Source organism: Talpa occidentalis, unplaced genomic scaffold, assembly GCF_014898055.3.
Source record: "Talpa occidentalis isolate TD23 unplaced genomic scaffold, MPIMG_talOcc4v2.1 talOcc4.16, whole genome shotgun sequence".
Classification (NCBI taxonomy): Eukaryota; Metazoa; Chordata; class Mammalia; order Eulipotyphla; family Talpidae; genus Talpa; species Talpa occidentalis.
Genome location: NW_023601653.1, coordinates 4,268,723 through 4,287,546, shown reverse-complemented (window position 1 = coordinate 4,287,546; position 18,824 = coordinate 4,268,723). Strand labels below are relative to the sequence as shown.

At 42.8% G+C, this 18,824-nt stretch overlaps 1 protein-coding gene across 3 annotated transcripts in view; it reads left to right on the top strand.

The window, feature by feature from the left end:
- The window catches only part of TNRC6B (trinucleotide repeat containing adaptor 6B), a 212,866-nt gene that overhangs the window by 79,672 nt on the left and 114,370 nt on the right, over positions 1–18,824 (top strand). The window contains exon 1 of one of the 3 annotated variants that reach the window (XM_037513516.2): positions 15,424–15,823. The exons of the other annotated variants lie outside the window; for them this stretch is intronic. Within the exon in view, the coding sequence (XP_037369413.1) occupies positions 15,819–15,823 (5 nt within the window). The 5' untranslated portion in view covers positions 15,424–15,818. Of the gene's footprint in view, positions 1–15,423; positions 15,824–18,824 lie in introns of those variants that run through there. 3 annotated transcript variants of the gene reach the window in all.

Sequence of the window (18,824 nt, the reverse complement as noted above, 5' to 3'; positions counted from 1 at the left end):
AGTTAGGTGACCTGTGCCATTTTCCATTTTTAACATTTTTACCACAGGGTCTAGTAGTCTTGGAAAAAATATTTCTGTGATGTTTATTTCAATAGAACTGAATTACAGTAATAGACAGCTCTGCATGTAAAACTTTCTTGAAAAATAATTGACTTTTGATATGGAGGAATATTGGTGCTAAACTTACTATTTAGATCAATCGTGCTGAATTCTGGGTGTATATGAACAAGATTTAGCAGAGTATATAGCTTTAAATATTTTGTTTATATATTGTTTCAATATTACTGCTTTTTAATGAGGTTTATTTACTTAGTATATCTAGTATCGATTTTCTGAGGATAGTTACTTTACAAGCTACTGTAGCAAATCAGACAAACTAAGTTTATTGCCTTATAATTACTACATTAGGGCCTCCCCGGTGGCGCAGCGGTTGAGCGCTGGGTTACGTAGCTGCCCGCGGTCTCTGCGGCCTCTGCGGCGCCAGTTCGATCCCCGGCTGCTCCCCGGCCACCGGAGGAGGGTCCCACATGGCGCGCAGACCTCTCCTGCCGCCCGCTGCTCCCCTCAGCAGTGTACTTTGGTCCTTCTGCCTGCTCTGCTCCCCGCTCTGGCTCTGGTGAATTCTCTCACCCTCCTGCGCTTCTGACTGTACCCAGTGCTTGTATAAACAAACAAACAAACAAATAAAAAAAAACATGCCTCTATTTAAAAAAATAAATAAATAAATAAATAAAAATAATTACTACATTAAACTAATACAACATTAATCACATGATGTGTTTAACATGGGGCAAATATGAAACTATTACAGCTGTTCAAAAAGCAGTATGAGCAGAGTCTTTTTTTTTTTGAGCAGAGTCTTGATCATGAATAGTGTTTGTGCTTATTGAAAGCTCATTTCAGATAAAGTGTTTCTACCCAGGCAGGCTTTTGATTTGGCTGTATTTTTTTAAAGATTTATTTACTTAGGCACACAAGAACTGGGGTACAGGCCAGAGGTATGGGAGGTGAGAGGATTCACCAGAGAGAATGGGAAGCAGAACAGGTAGATCTACCAAAATACACTGCTGAGGGGAGCAGCAGGAGAGACAGGAGAGGTCTGCTGTGCCATGTGGGTCAGCTCCCTGGCCTGCCTGGGATCCAGCTCATGCTGCAGTGGCTGCCAATAGCTTGATAGTGCTGTCTTTAACCCCTGTGCCACCAGGGAGGCCCCTGATTTGGCAGTATTTATTACGGTAGAAATGATGGTCTAGATATTTGTAGACTGATCATTTGTTGTATTTTGAAGCTAGATGTGATTTTGGTGTATTCATAGATGAATTTGACCTTTTCTTCATTTTTATGAGTATTTTCTAAACTAATATCTCCATGCTGAAATTGACTAGGCATTCTCAAAATATAACTGTGTTTAGCCTACTAAAATGATTGTTTTTCTAGTAAATTTTTGTTGACTGGATTTTCTTAATTCTTTTGGTTTGTTGTATGAATGGTCATCATTAAAAATAAATCTTAAAGCAGAATCTCAAAGGGATATTTGCACACCCACATTTATTGCAACATACAATAGCCAAGAGATGGAAGCAACCCAAGTACCTATAGACCAATGAAAGGGTATAGAAAATGAAGCATATACATATAATGGAATATTCTGAAGCCTTTAAAATAAGGAAATAGGGACTCCCCTGGTGGCTCAGCAGTTGAGCGCTTGGCTGTGAGGCTGCCCGCAGCCTCTGCAGCGCTGGTTCGTTCCCCGGCCACCGGCGAAGATCCCACACACAAAAAATAAATAAATAAATAAATAAATAAATAAATAAATAAAATAAGGTAATACCCCACATGCTACAACATGAATGAACCTAAAGGGCGTTATGCTGAAGAAAACAAGTCAGTCACAAACGGAAAATAACCTTGTGATTACCCTCCTGAAACACCCAGTGAGAGGCAGTCATAGACACTAAAGAGAAAGGTGGTCGGGGGGCAGGTGCAGAAAGAATCTGTGTTTAGTTTCAATTTTATTTATTTACTTTTTAAAAATATTTATTTTATGTATGCATACAAGAACTGGGGTCTAGGCCAGAGGTGGGGGGAGGGAGAGGATGAGAGGATTCACCAGAGACAGAGTGGGGAGCAGAACAGACAGATCTAATGAAATACACTGCTGAGGGGAGCAGAGCGTGAGACAGGAGAGGTCTGTTGCACCATGTGGGTAGCTCCCTGGCCAGGATGGAACTCGTCCTGCAGTGGCTGCTGATAGCTTCTTAGTGCTGAGACTCAATCCCTTGTGCCACCAGGGAAGCCCCCTGAAATATACTTTATTATTTTTTTTTAAAGATTTATTTAATTATACAAGCTCTGGGTACAGTCAGAAGCAGGGGAGGGTGAGAGAATTCACCAGAGCCAGAGCAGGGAGCAGAACAGGCAGACTGAAGTACACTGCTGAGGGGAGCAGTAGGCGGCAGGAGAGGTCTGCGTGCCATGCAGGACCCTCCTCCGGTGGCCGGGAGCAGCCGGGGATCGAACCGGCACTGCAGAGGCTCCGGGCAGCTTCGCAACCCAGCGCTCAACCGCTGTGCCACCGGGGAGGCCCTGAAATATACTTAAAATGAATAAAACAGCCTGGATTTTGGAGACTTAGTACAGGAAAAAAGAGAAAAATTAGTAACTTTGAGATTAATCTTATATTGAAATAATCATTTTTATGTGTTGTATTACGTAACACATATTGTTCATAATGTGTCACTTCCTATATTTCCACTGCCTTGGGGTGCCATCTTTTTGATTTCCCTTTCTAAGAAACAATATTTAGAGGTTGTATGGAAACCTACATGGAAATCAAAACGTTGAAGAGGGTTTTTTTGTTGATTGGAGAGGAGAATGCAGTGGATGGAGTCAACACCCATCTTCCTACCTGAGGGGTGTGATGTGGCTTTATGTTTGAGGTGCCTCTGTTTGACTGTCTTGACTTCGATGTCTTGATTAAATTCTCTTTTCACTAATTACATTCTTCCCTACTTAAATGTCTAATTATGTTATGCCCTTTCAGTGTTTCTGAATTATTAGTGATACAGGCCTTACATCAGTTCTCACAGCGTGTGCTTATCTTTATTTTTGCTCCTACTCAAACTCCATTAACCTCCGCCACTGTCTTCCTCTGATTCCCTTCATCCTGCGGTGCAACTTTAGATTTTTCTTTTCCCCAAGTCTCTACAATAAGAATTACGTTGATTAGGATCATCCTTGTTTCATGTCTGACCACCCAGTTAATACTAAGCTTTTTGGGAACCAATTTTTTGGGTGCTTATTTTTAAACTTGGGGCAGAAAAATGGCATTTCCTACAGATAGAAAAAGATGAAAATAGGGGAGCCCCGCAAGATGGCGGCAGAGTGAAGACGCCGGCTCACCTCCTCCAGGCACACCCAAAACCCAAAGCAAAACAGCCAAACCCCCCAGAGGGAAGCGCTGATCGCTAGCTGCACAGTGGGAGGCTCAGCCGACTGCAAACGCGAGGGAAGGCTCCGGCGGAACTTTGCTGGTTCAACCCGAGAGAGGGAGGCGTAGCGACAGCTCCGGACTCGGGCTCCTGCCGACTTTGGGGCTTCTGAGACCGCACTGCCCGGGATGTGGGAGAGGCCGGGCAGCCCCCCCGGACGGGGTGCAGAGAACTGCGGAGGGAGGGTGTCGCACCAAGACTGCGGGCTTAAGTCTGAGGCTCATAACAAAATAGCTACAGCCCGACCGGCCCGAGCTCCTGGGCTTTGCCAGAGACACCCACACCTGCCACCCCCGCGAGGAAGTGCTTTACAGCGGGATTCCACATTCCTGAGCCCGTTGGGGGTGGCCCTTTAAGGCCGCTTGACCGGGTCCTCTTATACCTGCTACCCCCTGCTGGTGCCAGCTGTCCCCACCCCCGCCCCCAACTGCTCCAACCAGTACAAGACAACTGTTGGAAGCATCTATGCCTGCGAAAACCCTTAGGAAATCAAAATGAGCAGAGAGAACACAGTGCAGAGACCCCGAGCAAGGACTCTGTGGTGTTGCAGACACGAGAGAGCTGGCACTGGATACAGCCCTGCCTGGTGCTGGAACCTTAAATAAACAACAGAGGATATGGGACCAAACAGAATAACAATGATGGAATAGGAGGCAGCGTCATTCAGAAATACTAGTTAAGAAACAGCTGGTTTTTAAAAATATAATTGAGGGTCTTCATAGCAGACAAACATAAGCAATGGAGAGAATGAATGAACTTGAAAACACAAAACTGGAGAAAACAAGACTAGAACAAGGTAGAGAAAAAAGATTTTAAAAATGAAAACACGGCCTCCCTTGGGGCCTAGGGATTAAGTCTCAGTGCTGTCACCACTGTGGCCTGAGTTCCATCCCTGGCTAGGGAGCTACCCACATGGTGTGGCAGACCACTCCTGTCTCACCCACTGCTCCCCTCAGCAGTGTATTTCAGTAGATCTGCCTGTTCTGCTCCCCACTTGGTCTCTGGTGAATCATCTCACACACATCCCATCCACAATCCCACCCCCACCTCTGCATTGCTCTCCAGTTCTTCTACAAAAAAAAATTAAATAAAAAATTTAATCAGTTAAAAAAATGAACACAGTTTAAGAGCTGTTATCAAACTTAAAGAGAAATAATATCATGGGGATCCCAGAAGGAGAAGAAAAAGAGAAAGGCATAGAAACCCTACTTACAGAAATAATCACAGAAATCATCACTCTGGGAAATGAACCAGAAGTTGTGATCCAAGAGGCCCAAAGAGTTCCAAACAAAATAATACCAGACAGATAGACAGACACCAAGACATGTGACAATAAAGCTGTCAAGAACCAACAGTGAGGACAGGAAGCCCTGACTAGACTATCAGCAGATTTTTTCAAGAGAAGCATTACTAGCACAAAGGGACTGGAAAGAGATATTTAAAGTACTTAAAGAGGATTAACAATCAAGATAGAATGAAGAGTAAGGATCTTCGTGAAGAGAAAACACTGAAAGAATTTATCAACACCAAGCCACGAATAAAAGAAATCCCTGAAGGAGTTATTATAAAGCAACAGAACAATGAATTTTGAGGCAAAAAACACCTAAATCACTTAAGATGGATGAGGAAGAAAGTAACAACATGGCCCATCAGAACCCACCAGAGGCCAGACCGTCCAACAGGCCACACAAATCGTCCATCATATATTCACCTCAATAGACCCCTCAAACCAAAAATAATAGAAGTAGCACACAAGACAGTTGAAATGGAACCTAAGCAAAACATAATAGGATGCTCTCAAAAAATAAAAAAGACAAGCCAAAGAAAAAACAATGGAACAACATGGCAGTTAACACTTGTATTTCAATAATTAACTTAAACATAAACTACTTGAATTCACCAGTCAGGAGATGCAGAGTGACCGAGTGGATTTCCACACAAAGCCCAACCTCCTGCTATTTACAAGACACCCACCTTCCCAACAAAGACCAGCATAGACTTAGAACTAAGAGTTGGAAGACAGTTATACAAGCGAATGGCAACCCCCCAAAAATCAGGAACAGCTATACTTACATCTGATAAAACAGACTGTCAATTAAGAAAGGTAAAAGGAAGGCCTCCCTGGTGGCGCAACCTATGAAGGTTGAATACTGAATACTGCAGCCACTGCAGCTCAAGTTCGATCCCTGGCTGGGGAGCTGCCCACATGGTCCAGCAAACCTTTCCTGTCTCCCCGCTGCTCCCCTCTGCAGTGTATTTCAGTCACTCTGCCTGTTCTGTTCCCCACTCTGTCTCTGGTAAATCCTCTCACCCCCCCCATACCTCTGGCCTGTACCCCAATTCTTGTATGCGTAACTAAATAAATCTTTTTTAAAAAAAAAAGGTAAAAGGAAAATAAGACAAATACTCTCTTGTGATTAAAGAGCTGATACAAGAAGAAATAACACTCATAGATGTATATGCACCAAATGATGGTGCACTGAGAGTATCAGACAGTAACAGAGCTGAAGAGAGGTATTAATAGCAAGCAGCAAGATACTAGGGGACCTTCATACCTCACTTATACCAATGGACTGATCAACAAGCCTAAGTATAAATAAGGAAACAACAGCTTTAAATGAGGAGCTAGACCAAATAATATAATCCTATTACTGTTAGTGAGAATGTGAACTAGTGAAACCATTACGGAAAGCCATCTGGATTTACCTTAAAAAACTAAAAATAGAAATACTGTACAACCTGGCAGTCCCACTCTTGGGCATACAGCCACGAAATATGAAGCCATCAACAACCAAAAAAAACCCATATGTTGTACGATATCCACAGCAGCATTATTTACAATAACTAGGACATGGGAGCAGCTTAAATCTCCTTTAGCAGATGAATGGATCAAAAACACACATACATTTCATGGAATATTACAAAGCCACAGAAGGGATGAAATTCAGTCATTTTCAACAAAATGGAGGAGGGTAATTTGAAAAAAATTCCATGCAGCAAAGCAAGTCAAAGTGATGAACACAAACACTGGACATTCATGTGACAGTTTAAGAACATAAAAACACTGCAGTACTGTTGGACATCAACATCAACACACATCCTGAGGGCCCTGATGTGGAGGGACAAGGGGACATAGGGATTAGTGGGGAGGAGAAAAAAGACATTTCCTACTAATAAGAATAACAATTGCAACTAGCCCACCTGGAGCCAAACTTGTTTGGTCTCTCCTAAGGAATTATTGAGCAAATACAAAACCCAGTTTAGGGCCTCCCCGGTGGCGCAGCGGTTGAGCGCTGGGTTGCGAAGCTGCCCGCGGCCTCTGCGGTGCCGGTTCAATCCCCAGCTGCTCCCTGGCCACCGGAGGAGGGTCCCACATGGCGCGCAGACCTCTCCTGCCGCCCGCTGCTCCCCTCAGCAGTGTACTTCAGTCCTTCTGCCTGCTCTGCTCCCCGCTCTGGCTCTGGTGAATTCTCTCACCCTCCCGCGCTTCTGACTGTACCCAGTGCATGTACAAACAAATAAATAAATAAAATGCCTCTATTAAAAAAAAAAAAAAAAAAAAGAGTACTGTGCTAGGACTCAAAAGAATAATTTAAAAAAAAAAAAAAAAACCCAGTTTAACCAATTGTAGTATCTTGCGCTAATTTGTATGGCAATTAATAGAAAAAATATTTTATTTTCCTGCTAAATCAAGGTTTGACCATCAGTATTCAGAAAACATTCAAATATTGGGGCTTCCCTCGTGGCTCAGGAGTTAAAGACAGTGCTATCAAGCTATCCGCAGCCACTGCAGCAGGAATTCGATCCCCAGGGCAGGCAGGGAGCTGATCCACCTGGTGCAGCAGACCTCTCCTGCCTTACCTGTGCTCCCCCTCAAGCAGTGTATTTCAGTTGATCTGCCTGTTCTGTTCCCACTCTCTGGTGAATCCTCTCACCCTCTCACCACCGCCCCCACCCCCACCTCTGGCTTACAGCCCAGTTCATATGTACAAATAAATAAATTTTTTTAAAAAATTCAAATATTCCTTGAAAGACTGGGAAAGGAATATTTGAATTTTTAAGTGTCCAAGGATGTGTATTGGTTAATAATAAAAATGAGAGGTGAGGTGATCTTTCAACATTTACCTATACCTGCCATTTAAAACTAGTAATCATGTTTGGAAATTAAATTATACCTACTAAAATCATAACTCAGATAAAAGATGCAGTTGCACAACTGAAAAATGTATTAGGAAATTAAAGTAGAAATTAAAAAAATTTCCAAATCACTTATTTCATAGATAATTATTTTCAGAACACAAAAGTTAGGAAAGTAATTTTTTTAAAGCATTTTATTTTGTGTAGTCTACCATCAGGTTTTCACCTTTTTTTTTTTCTGTGAAACTTTTAAGATATGTACATGCTTAACTAAATGTATTAAGTACTACCAAGTTAAATTATCTGTAAACGCAATCATTATTACACAGCAGTAAGCTGCATAGCAGAAGAATAGTTGACTTTTCTATAGAATCTCAGATTGTTTTGGGGAGAAAGGAAATGAGTTTTATTTTCAAGTTCATTGGCATTTGCAAATACCACAAAGAGGTTCGGTAGTTGATAGTTTTTATGCTCATGGAATTTTTGTTGCTGAAAAATTTAGTATGGCCATAAACATTTGTACTCAGCTTTTAGAAAACTTTCAGTAGCTAAGAAATTTTCTAATTTGTGTTGAAGTTACTTAAAGAAATTATCTAAAAATGTCTTTTTTCCCCCAAGTGTCTCAAAACCATAACAAGTAAATTTTGAATTCTGTTTTATGAGATTTTCCTTGGATACCTGCGCCATAGGTTAATTGCAGTAACAGTAACTTTAGGAATCACTAAGTGTTTCCTAATTGAAAATGCTCTTACCTCCAGGCTGAGGTGGTGATTTTAAACAGCAATGAGCAGGTAGATAATGCTGCCTTGAGAAGATGGCAGTTAACTTAATTAAACTCTTATTTATTTGCTTCTCTCTTATAGAGAAGTAATATTCCTTTATGAAAAAGTATTACTTGAGGGCTTCCCTGGTGGCACAACGGGTTGAGCATAGCGCTGTGAAGCCCTCCACAGCCTCTGCAGCGCTGGTTCAATTCCTGGCTGGCCAGGGAGATTCCCACATGGCGCTGCAGACCTCTCTTGTCTCGCCTGCTGCTCCCCTCAGCAGTGCTTTCAGTCCATCTGCCTCTTCTGCTCCCTGCTCTGTCTCTGGTGAATCTTCTCACCCTCCCATGCCTCTGACCTGTACCCCAGTTCTTGTATAAAAATAAATCTTTAAAAAAAGTTACTTGAAAGGCAATATGTATTTGGTGCCTGGAAATTGATATTTCAAGTCTTTCTTAGAGATATTATTGTTATCTGTGTTTGTAAAATGTTTTGAAGTAAGTATAGGTACAAAAAATGCACGTGTCAGCTACATGAATGGCCAGTGGTGTCAAGAAGAGAAGCCAGCGGTTTTTTTTTTAACCCCAAATTTACATTCACTGGAGGATCTGGATCCAGCTTGGCCCTGAGCTCTCTGCCTGATTTCTCCTAGCTGGGAATCTGTGAACTGAAGTTTGGGCCCGAGTAGAGAGGGAGAGTATTCTTTTTTTTTTTTTTTAAGATTTTTTTTTTATGCATACAAGAGCTGGGGTACAGGCAGGAGGTGCATGGGGTGAGAGAATTCACCAGAGAAAGAGTGGGGGACAGAACAGGCAGACTTACTGAAATACACTGCTGAGGGGAGCAGATGGTGAGTCAGGAGAGGTCTGCTGTGCCATGTGGGTCTGCTCTGCCATGTAGGTAGCTCCCTGGCTGGGGATTGAACTCAGGCTATCCTGGTGAGCCATCACAGGGATAGCGCTGAGACTTAACCCCTAGGCCACCATGGAGGCCCAAGTATCCTCATTTTTAAATGTAGTAAGATTCTAAATGCTAGCATTCTAATTTCTATTAGAACCCAAATATTATTGCATTCTTGGATTCTAGTTGCATTGGAGATTTCCATGTAGTTTTGGCAACTTTTGCCACTTTCTGACTTCAGTAGGGGTAAGATTCCTGGAAACACTTAGCTCATGTATTTGCATCCTTTGTCAGCCTTCCTCGTTGCCATTGATAGCACTGAAGTTGGTAAAAGTTAGAAAAGCCTTTGCTTGTCTTATGATGTCAACATACAAATTCCTACTCATTCTTTGAGTCACTTCAAAATCTCATCTCCCCTGTGAAATCCTTTCTGGATCTCCTAGCAATTAGTCCTTTGTATTTCTGTAGCATAACTATGTTGTGCATCTACTTATACTTTCATTATGGCACTTAACATGTTATATTTTAATTATGGAGGTACATGCTTCTATTGTTTGAAGTATTAATTATCATCCTTGTAGCCCCCTGAACCTGTTCTAGCATGGTATCTAATTTATAGTAGGTGCTCAAGAAATTGATTAATGAATGAATGATGAGTCTAGAGTTTGTGGTCTTATTTTTGAAAGACTTGATTCGCCCTACTGTATTTCATAGTCACAAACTGCATCCTAACTGCATCCACATAGCTAATAACCAGTTAGTTATCTAAATCACTAATACTTTTAAAATACATTGTGTACTTTTCTCTACCACCTCCACCTCGTCCAAGTCTCTCTCACCTTCCTGCTTGGCTCTCTGCTTCTCCTCTTAAGTATCTTCTCCATATAGAAACCTGTGTGAGCTTTTGAAAGCATAAATCTGATCATATGTCTCCTAAAATGGTTGTAAGGCCATGGGTCTTTGGGCTGTTTACTTTTGGAGACTTTTTCTTTTTTTATCAGAAACATACTGAAAGGTGCCACACCCCAACTTAAATACTAATTTATTTTTGCTATCACATGTTAATTATTTGGCTTCTGAAAATCTTTGGCTACTAGTAGCTATTTCAACTTATAATTTCTTAAAATTTATTAACAGTTCATCATATTTAAGGATTTTTGTAAAGTGAGAATTGTTTTCAAATGTAATAAAAACTTTATAAATGCTGACTTTAACAGTGAATAAAATTTCTGGGCTGTTATATTTGAGGACATTGAATCATTTGTTTTTATAGTCATTATTTTCCTTCAGCACTTTGGACTTGTAAATATATTTTTTCAAGTCCTAGGTATTTTCCTAGGCCCCTGAAAAACTTGTAGACCCAGGTACTAAGTAGAGAGTGATTGATGGATAAAGAATTGTTGTTCAATCTTCTGCTGTAAATTCTTCTGTGACTTTATGCTGATCTTATAATAAATCCTCACTGTGGCTTCTCTGACTCCCTCAGGTCTGTCTCAAATCTTCTACCAGCTTCTTGTTCATCATCTTGTTCTTTGACCCCTCCAGCAGTTGGCTCTTGAATCAGCTTAAGTACCCTTCCTAAGAAAAGGCCTCCCTACCAGCTTATCTACAGTGGGCTTCCCTCAGTTATTCCATAGCGCATCTAGCTCTTTAATTCCTTCTCAGTGACTTCCCTCTCTCGGTGTTGGCTCCATGTGGACAAGAACCTTTCCTGGTTTACTGCTCTGACCCTAGCACTTAGTTCAGTTGGAGACATAGAAAGCACTTAGTACATATTAGTAGAACAAATGAAGAATTGTATTACTAGATTTTGTACTTTAACCATCCTTGCATTGTTGGTATAAAATCCACATAGCCATAATGAATCATTTTTTTTAAAGATTTGTTTTCATTTATTTATGCATACAAGAGCTGGGGTGTAGGCCAGAAGTGTGGGGAGGGAAGTGAGAGTACTCACCAGACACAGAGTGGGGAGCAGAAAAGGCAGATCTATTGAAACACACTGAGGGGAGCAGCGGGGAGACAGGAGAGGTCTGCTGTGCCTTGTGGGTCAGCTCCCTGGCCTGTGGGGGGAGTTGTTGAACTCAGGCTACTGCAGTGGGCCATGGCAGTGATAGTGCTGACACTTAATAAGCCACCAGGGAGGCACTCATGGTTTATCTACTTTTATTTATTTATTTTTGCAATATAAACCAGTTTTTGGTTATGGATACTGTCATTCTCTTTGTACTATTGCTTTGTGTTCTTTTATTTTTATTAATTTGGAGGGCTTGTTACTTGTTTTCTAGATTTTTTTTTTAAATAACACGGTTTTATTTATTTATTTTTTTTTTTGTGGGACCCTCACCTGCGGCCGCGGAACGAACCGGTGCCACAGAGGCTGTGGGCAGCCTCGCAGCCCAGCGCTCAACCACTGCACCACCAGGGGAGGCCCGTTTTCTAGATATTTTGAGTGAAATGTTCAGCTTACTATTTTCCAGTTGTGTTTCCCATTTAAAAAAAATTTTTTTAAATAAAGATTTATTTTTATTTCAACAAGAGCTGGGGTACAGTCCAGAGTCGCGGGAGGGTGAGAGGATTCATCTGAGATAGAGCGGGGAACAGAACAGGCAGACTGATGAAATACACTGCTGAGGAGAGCAGTGGGCGAGACAGGAGAGGTGTGCTGCGACATGTGGGACCCTCCCGGGCCGGCAGGGAATCGAACCTGCACCACAGAGGCTACAGACAGCATCCCAGCGCTGCGCTCAACCCGCTGTGCCACCAGGGAGGCCCTTAAAAAAAATTTTAAGGGCAGCGATGCAGCGAGTTGAGTGCAGTGCTGTGAAGCTGTCCACAGCCTCTGCAGCGCGGGTTCTATTCCTAGCCTGCCAGGGAGATTCCCACATGGCGCGGAGCCCTCTCTTGTCGCGCCTGCTGCTCCCCTCAGCAGTGTATTTCGGTCATGTTTGTTTTGCTCCCTGCTCTGTCTCTGGTGGATCCTTTCACCCTCCTGCACCTCTGGCCTGTACACCAGCTCTTGTATAAAAATAAATAAAGCTTAAATTTTTTTTATTTAATAAAATTTATTTTTTCATGCATACAAGAACTGGGGTACAGGCCAGAGGTATGTGAAGTGAGAGGATTCACCAGAGACAGAGGAGGGAACAGAACAGCCGGACGACCGAAATACACTGCTGAGGGGAGCAACGGACGAGTCAGGAGAGGTCTGCGGTGGTATGTGGGTAGCTCCCTGGCTGGGGATCGAACTCATGCTGCAGTGGCTGGGGATAGCTTCTTCATAGGTTGCATCTTAAGCCCTTGCACCACCAGGGAGGCCCCTATTTAAAAATTTTTAGCAGTGGTGTGTTGTCTCTGGAGGTCTCTGAAAGGCAACACTCATTTTGAATGTGTAAGTTCTGGTGTCTTCGTTTAGAATGTAAACCAATTTTTTGTTATTTTGTATCCTCACCTTGTAATAATACAATTTAAAAACACTAACTATGAATATGAAGAAAGTATAGTAAGTGTATCAGAGCCCAAAATGTCTGGAAATGGGAAATAGCATATTTATTGAACTTGTATCTTTTAGATTAACAATCAGATTAACATTGTTTTAAGTTCAGTGGTAACTCACAAAAAAGTGGAGTTGTGAGTGTCTGGAGGTTGAAGAAAAAATATCAATTATATTATTTGAAAATAGAACTTTGTTTTAAAATGTGATTGTTGGGCCTCCCCTGGTGGCGCAGCGGTTGAGCACTGGGCTGCGAAGGTGCCCGCAGCCTCTGCAGCACTGGTTGGATCCCCAGCCACCAGCAAGGGTACCACATGGTGCGCAGACCTCTCCTGCCGCCTGCTGCTCCCCTCAGCAGTGTATTTCATCAGTCACCTGTTCTGTTCCCCACTCTGGCTCTGGTGAATTCTCTCACCCCCACCCCCCAGCACTTCTGACTGTACCCAGTGCTTGTATAAATAAATAAATAAATCTTTAAAAAAAAAACAAAGCTTATAAAATGTGATTGTTTCCCAACTTTCTGTGTAACTTGTTGTTTACCACTTACAAGGTGACGTAGACACAAAGTGTGCGCTGGGGATGGGGGTTTAGTAAAATCCAATTAATCCAGAGAACAAGTCCAGCCCAGATTAAAACAAGGCGGCTGTACAGCGTCCATGCATCTCTGACCGTGCAAGTGTGTTCCACGTACTCTTTCCGTAGCTCATCTGGAAGGGATTAGAAGGACAAAAATAGGCTAAATGTTCAGAATTTCCATCCTAGGAGTTTCCTGCTTTTGCCCACATCTCAATTGTCAGGCCAACCCTGGCTCTTGCTTCCCTCAGGGCTGTGGGTGCTGAGACAGTGGAAGGAGCTGGGCTGTAAATCTCCCAGCTGCTGGACTGTCCAGGCATTGGCCTCTGCCTGCTCCAAAACAGCTTCTTTCCTGTTCTCCTATCCCAGTGGGAGAAGCAAAAGAGGGAGACAGTGCGAAGACCCGATGACCCAGAAGCCAGGACAACAAACATGTGTCATTTACAGCATCTGTAGGTTTCTTTTCAAGGAGTGCTGGCTACTTACACCAGTCAGCTCAGTGCGTCTGGGAGAATCACACAGGCACCCCATCTTTTCTGGTTTCTAGAGACATACACAGTCTGATGGGCACAGGGCACTTTTGCCCACTCTCTCCCAGATTACTTCATTTCCTCGAGCTGTCCTCAGAAACGAATAGTGGGAGGCAAGTGTGCGGAAACACGTGACCTTCATTTCTTATTTTGGGTGGCAGATTTCCTCCCGTTCAGCCCAAGGCCTCTGAATGGAGGTCCATATAATTTGTCCATGTATTCACTTGCTAAGGCAGGATTTGGTGTGAGGCCTCAACTCAGCAGTAAAGGAAGATGAATTGTTTGTCCTTTTGCATACTGGAGCCAGCCCGTGGTCAGCAAGTCTCTCCAGATAATAAATTGCAGTTATGACCAGTGCTATGAAGAAGTAGTAAAGGATGTTATGGGAGTTTTCACAGGAAGGCCTGGTCTAGACCAGGGAGGGCAACAGGAAGCTCCCGGGATAATGACATTTCTGAGATAGCAAGGATAAGATGAACAGAACTGCTAAAAGAAAGAGGCCAAGTGCAGACTTTTCAAACTAAAATGAAGCAAAGATTCTTTTTTTTAAAAAATTAATTTATTTTTATACAAGAGCTGGGGTACAGGCCAGAGGCGTGAGAGGGTGTGTGTGTGTGGGGGGGGCAGAACAGCTAGACGACCGAAATGCCCTGCTGAGCAGCTGCTCCCTGGCTGGCTGGGAATCAAACCCATGCTGCAGCGGCTGTGGACAGCTTCACAGAGCTGCGCTCAACCTGCTGCGCCACCCGGGAGGCCCTGAACCAAAGAGTCTATCTAGTGATGTCCAGTGTGTATTTTCTACAAATGAGAAAGCCGGGGTCAAAAGGGGAGGCCCAGGGGCTAGCTTAACTAAGGCCACACAACCTGCTAGCCACAGAGCTAGAGACATAGACCCAGTGTGGACTTCTTCTATGGGTGGCAGTCGAGAGGCATAGAGTGAGAAGACTGGACATAGGAATGGGGGAACGCCAGGTGGGTTTTTAATTTAGTGCCACTCCAAGTGGGCAGCAGTCTTTTCCTCCATGGCAGAGGGGATTAAGCTGACTCAGATGGGCCTTCTCCTAAGGAACTCAGTTTGCTGTGCTACAGCAGTTTGTGTTTGGGAGAAGAGGTGCAAACCCACAAATGCCTAAAACAATAGTGTGGAGTTCATTTGGGAAACCTGCCCTGCACTGTCCAGCTGTTTGGCTGGGGATCAACCACTCAGCCTTTCTGAATTGCCATTCATTAATGAATTCAGAGGCTGTGTTTCCTTTCAATTTTTCTCTATGCATTTTAGGGGTTTGTTAGAGCATGGCTGTGCCCCATATTTCACCTTAATCTCTGAGAACTGAAGCCTCTTGTTTGGCTAAAGCATTGTTTAACCCCCCCTTAAAGAGCAGTTTGCCAGCCTGCGCCCAAACATCCAGAGGAGAGCTGTAGCATGCCAGCCAGGCTCCAGGATCTGCAAAAATCGTTAGCAACTGAGCATATTTCTATAAACCAATAAAGGTTTTTATATTTTGTTCATCTGTTACCCTTATGCTGTTGCCACTTTCACATTCAGGGTGTGTAGGCGGAGAGTATGAGATAACAGCATTTCACAACCGAAAGTGAGTGGAAAAGGGCCGCTTTCCCTTTAAGGCAGCTCATCCTAGCTCCCTCCTCTTTCCTGATTGACAAACCTACCCGGGGTCACATGATCCGCCTCTATTTGAAGGTCACAAAAAGCAGCTTCCTTTAGAGACAGAGGGGGAGAGAGAGAGCGAGAGGGAGAGAGAGCCAGAGAGTTAGTTCAAGCCAAAATGGCCGACAGAGTCTCTGCTGGTTTCTGAATATTTAAAATACAAAAAAACAGATAGACAAAAAGAAATCATTTTTTGGACCTTTTTTCATTTCCATTTCTACCTTGTATGCCTCACTTTGCTGGATTTAAGCACTGCTGCACTTTATGAGGTTGGTAAATATTTTTAATTTTTTAAAACCAATTGATTTATATGGATCTTGTCTAACCGTTTTCACTAGTGGTGTTGCAAATCGACATTTGTCTAGCATGGAGACTGGCTTCAGACATTTCGTGGGGCTGTGTAAATCAGACTCATGATGTCTTGGCTCGGCATTTTAGAAATGGAAAAAGCCTTGGTAAAATATTGAGATTTTGAAGTGGTTTAATTGCATTTTTAATTTATATGCAGATTTTCATCCTCGTTTCTAGCTTGCAAATACATCAAGCTGCGAGTAATTGGAAATTTGATATTTAGAAAGAGGTTTAAAAAAAAAAAAAAAAACACAGACCTCTCCCTACCCCCGTAAATCTGCTGCAAAAATTTGCATAAATATAAATGGGTTTGCATTCTTTCGGGGGCTAAGGCCCACAAAGGGTCTCGGAGGGCAGCACAGCCACGGGCAAACCTTTATTATTATTATTTTTTAAGGTGGGTCATTCTTCCTAGAGAGATGTAAAACCTAAAATAAGACCTAATTACATGTTAAACATCAGGCTGGGGGCGAGCGAACACCAGGAGGTTTGGGGTTTGTAGATCCCTGCTCGGGAGGCTCCGGCGCTGTGGGGTCGCCCCTCTGCTTCCTGCGCGCGCTCGGCCGCCCTGGGACTCGTCGCCGGTGCGCGGCCAGACCCGGTGGCAGGCTGTCTTGTAAAAGGGTGTTTTAGAGATCTGAACAACTCTTCGCCCCGTTTGGGAGTTCTTGCTCTCCGTTTCTTCCCGGCGGTTGGCCTCCATTTCTCACGGAATACGATTTGTGTTTAATTTTCTACAGACGAATACTGGGCTTTTCAGCACAGATCCAGCGTCTGTGTGTGGTGCCTGTTGGGGCCGAGTGTCCAGTGCAAAGTGGTGATTTAGGGCCCCATAAATAGGGAGCGTGTGTGTGTGTGTGATGGGGGGAGGTTAGTTACCCTGAAACCGTGCAGCGTCCTGAAGTTAAATTCCATTACTCCCAATGCAGGCTCGGGAAGCCTGGGAGTAGCGAGGGAAGAAAGCTGAAAACTTGCTTTCTCAGAGCCACCTCCCCCTATCATTGTGCGAGTGTGATGTAATGCCTCTCGGCCTGGTGGGCTGAAAGGGCTGTAGTTTGTGATGTGGCGGGTAAATTGCCCCCACCCCTGGGTAAATTACCCCACCCCCCTCAGCACGTTCTGGCTCTGAGAGGCCTGGTTTCTTTTTCTTTTTTTTTTTCCTCCTAATTTGTATCTTCCAGATTTGTGCTGGGGCATATTGGCATAAGAAAGGGGCTGTTCTAAATCTGTTACAAAGTATAGTTTAGAATAGGCATTTAAAATATGCAAATGGGGTCGAATTGTCATATCCCCGTCATTAAATATGTAGACGTGGATTAAAGCTAATTAAGCATAAAAGGAATAATTTTGATCAGAAGGGAGCAGTGTTTTGTTGTTTCCTTTTTAATTAATCTAATTATAAGATGCTTGCTGGGCCTGAAAGTGTTAAAAAATGGAAAAAATGCTGGACCATTTTGAAAATTTGACAGTCGGGAAGAGGGTGTGGAGTGCTTTCAAAAGCTTTATTCACTGTTAAAATGGATTGGCCTCTTGTGCTGAAAATGGCCTGTTTCTTTGGGCCAATTGTGTGTAGATGAAGGGACTTTCACGCTAATTTAACAAAAAGACTTTCCATTTGAATACATAAAGATAATCGAATTCCTCTGTCTCTAAAGAGTAAGTATTTTATTATTTTTCTAAAATTAATGTTGTTACAGCAGTGGAAATAAGGAGAGTAGTGATGGTTCAGATTCAGTGTAAATTTTTTTGGTTACTAAAGTTCAGCTCTTGGGCAAGAGGGTGGTGGTGGGGGGGCACATTACATTAAGGAGATAATCTGGAACAAATTTGTCTCCAAATCTTTTTTACAGCTGAATGTGAGAGAAGCGACATAGGCATGACCATAGTGATGGGGGTGTTGCTTTGTGGTGGACCTAGGAAATTAGAGCTCTAATTTTTTGTTGTTGTTTTTTCTGAAAATGAAAGCGCCTATTTGGAGTTTTGCTTGTCAGATGACTCATTTTACTCAACCCTTTCCTAAGTTGGCCTTACAGAAGAAGAGTGAGAAAAAGCCTAGACTTTCCATGTTTTGCCATCAGCTTGTTTTTGTGGACTGTGTAAATATGTGAATAGCAGGTTAATTCAGTTTGCAGAGTGGAGGAACCAGAAGCAGGGAGACTGCTCTTAGGCAAAAGGAAGAATGCTATGATAATGAGCATTAACAGAATGCCATCTGATTCTTAGAAATGTTTTTATAATTATTCTTTTCTCCTAGACAGGTTGAAAAGTGAGATAAATAAGACCTGGTTGCACGTATGTTAAGCGTTATGGCTTTGGTGAATTTCAGAAGCTCAGCTGCCATTTTGGATGTAAGTTCCTGCAGAGCCAATCTATGGCTCTCCAAGACGATGGCAGTTCAAAGCAGCTCACCAGCCACGAGTCAGGTGTGCAGATGGGTGGCATTTAACATGTGTCTTTCGTTGAAGTTTTCTTTCTGGTAGTATGTGACATGAAGCTTTAAAAACTTTAGAGATGTGGTCGATGTTATAAAGAGCAAAACCCGAGATTATTAGAATTTGCATGTCGTGGTTTTACTTTTAAAAAATGAGACAGCATATGCAGAGGAAGTTTCTTATTGGAGAAAATAAATAAACTCCTTCCTAAGACATCCCTCAGCCCCACCCCATCCATATTTCCCTATTCCTCGGTCTATCTGTGATACTATAGTACTGTCATTATTCACAGCACTGATCTGTCCCACAGAAGCATCACAAATTCTTTGTTAAGGTTTTACTGAAACAGCACAAAAATCCATAGGGATATCTGTCAGAGGTGGTCTTATGTTTAAAATGTTTTTCAGCCCCTCTGTCTGGTTGCCAGAAAGGAAGCATTGGCATCTTTGATAATATGGTAAAACTCCACTCAGCTTTTCAGCTTCGA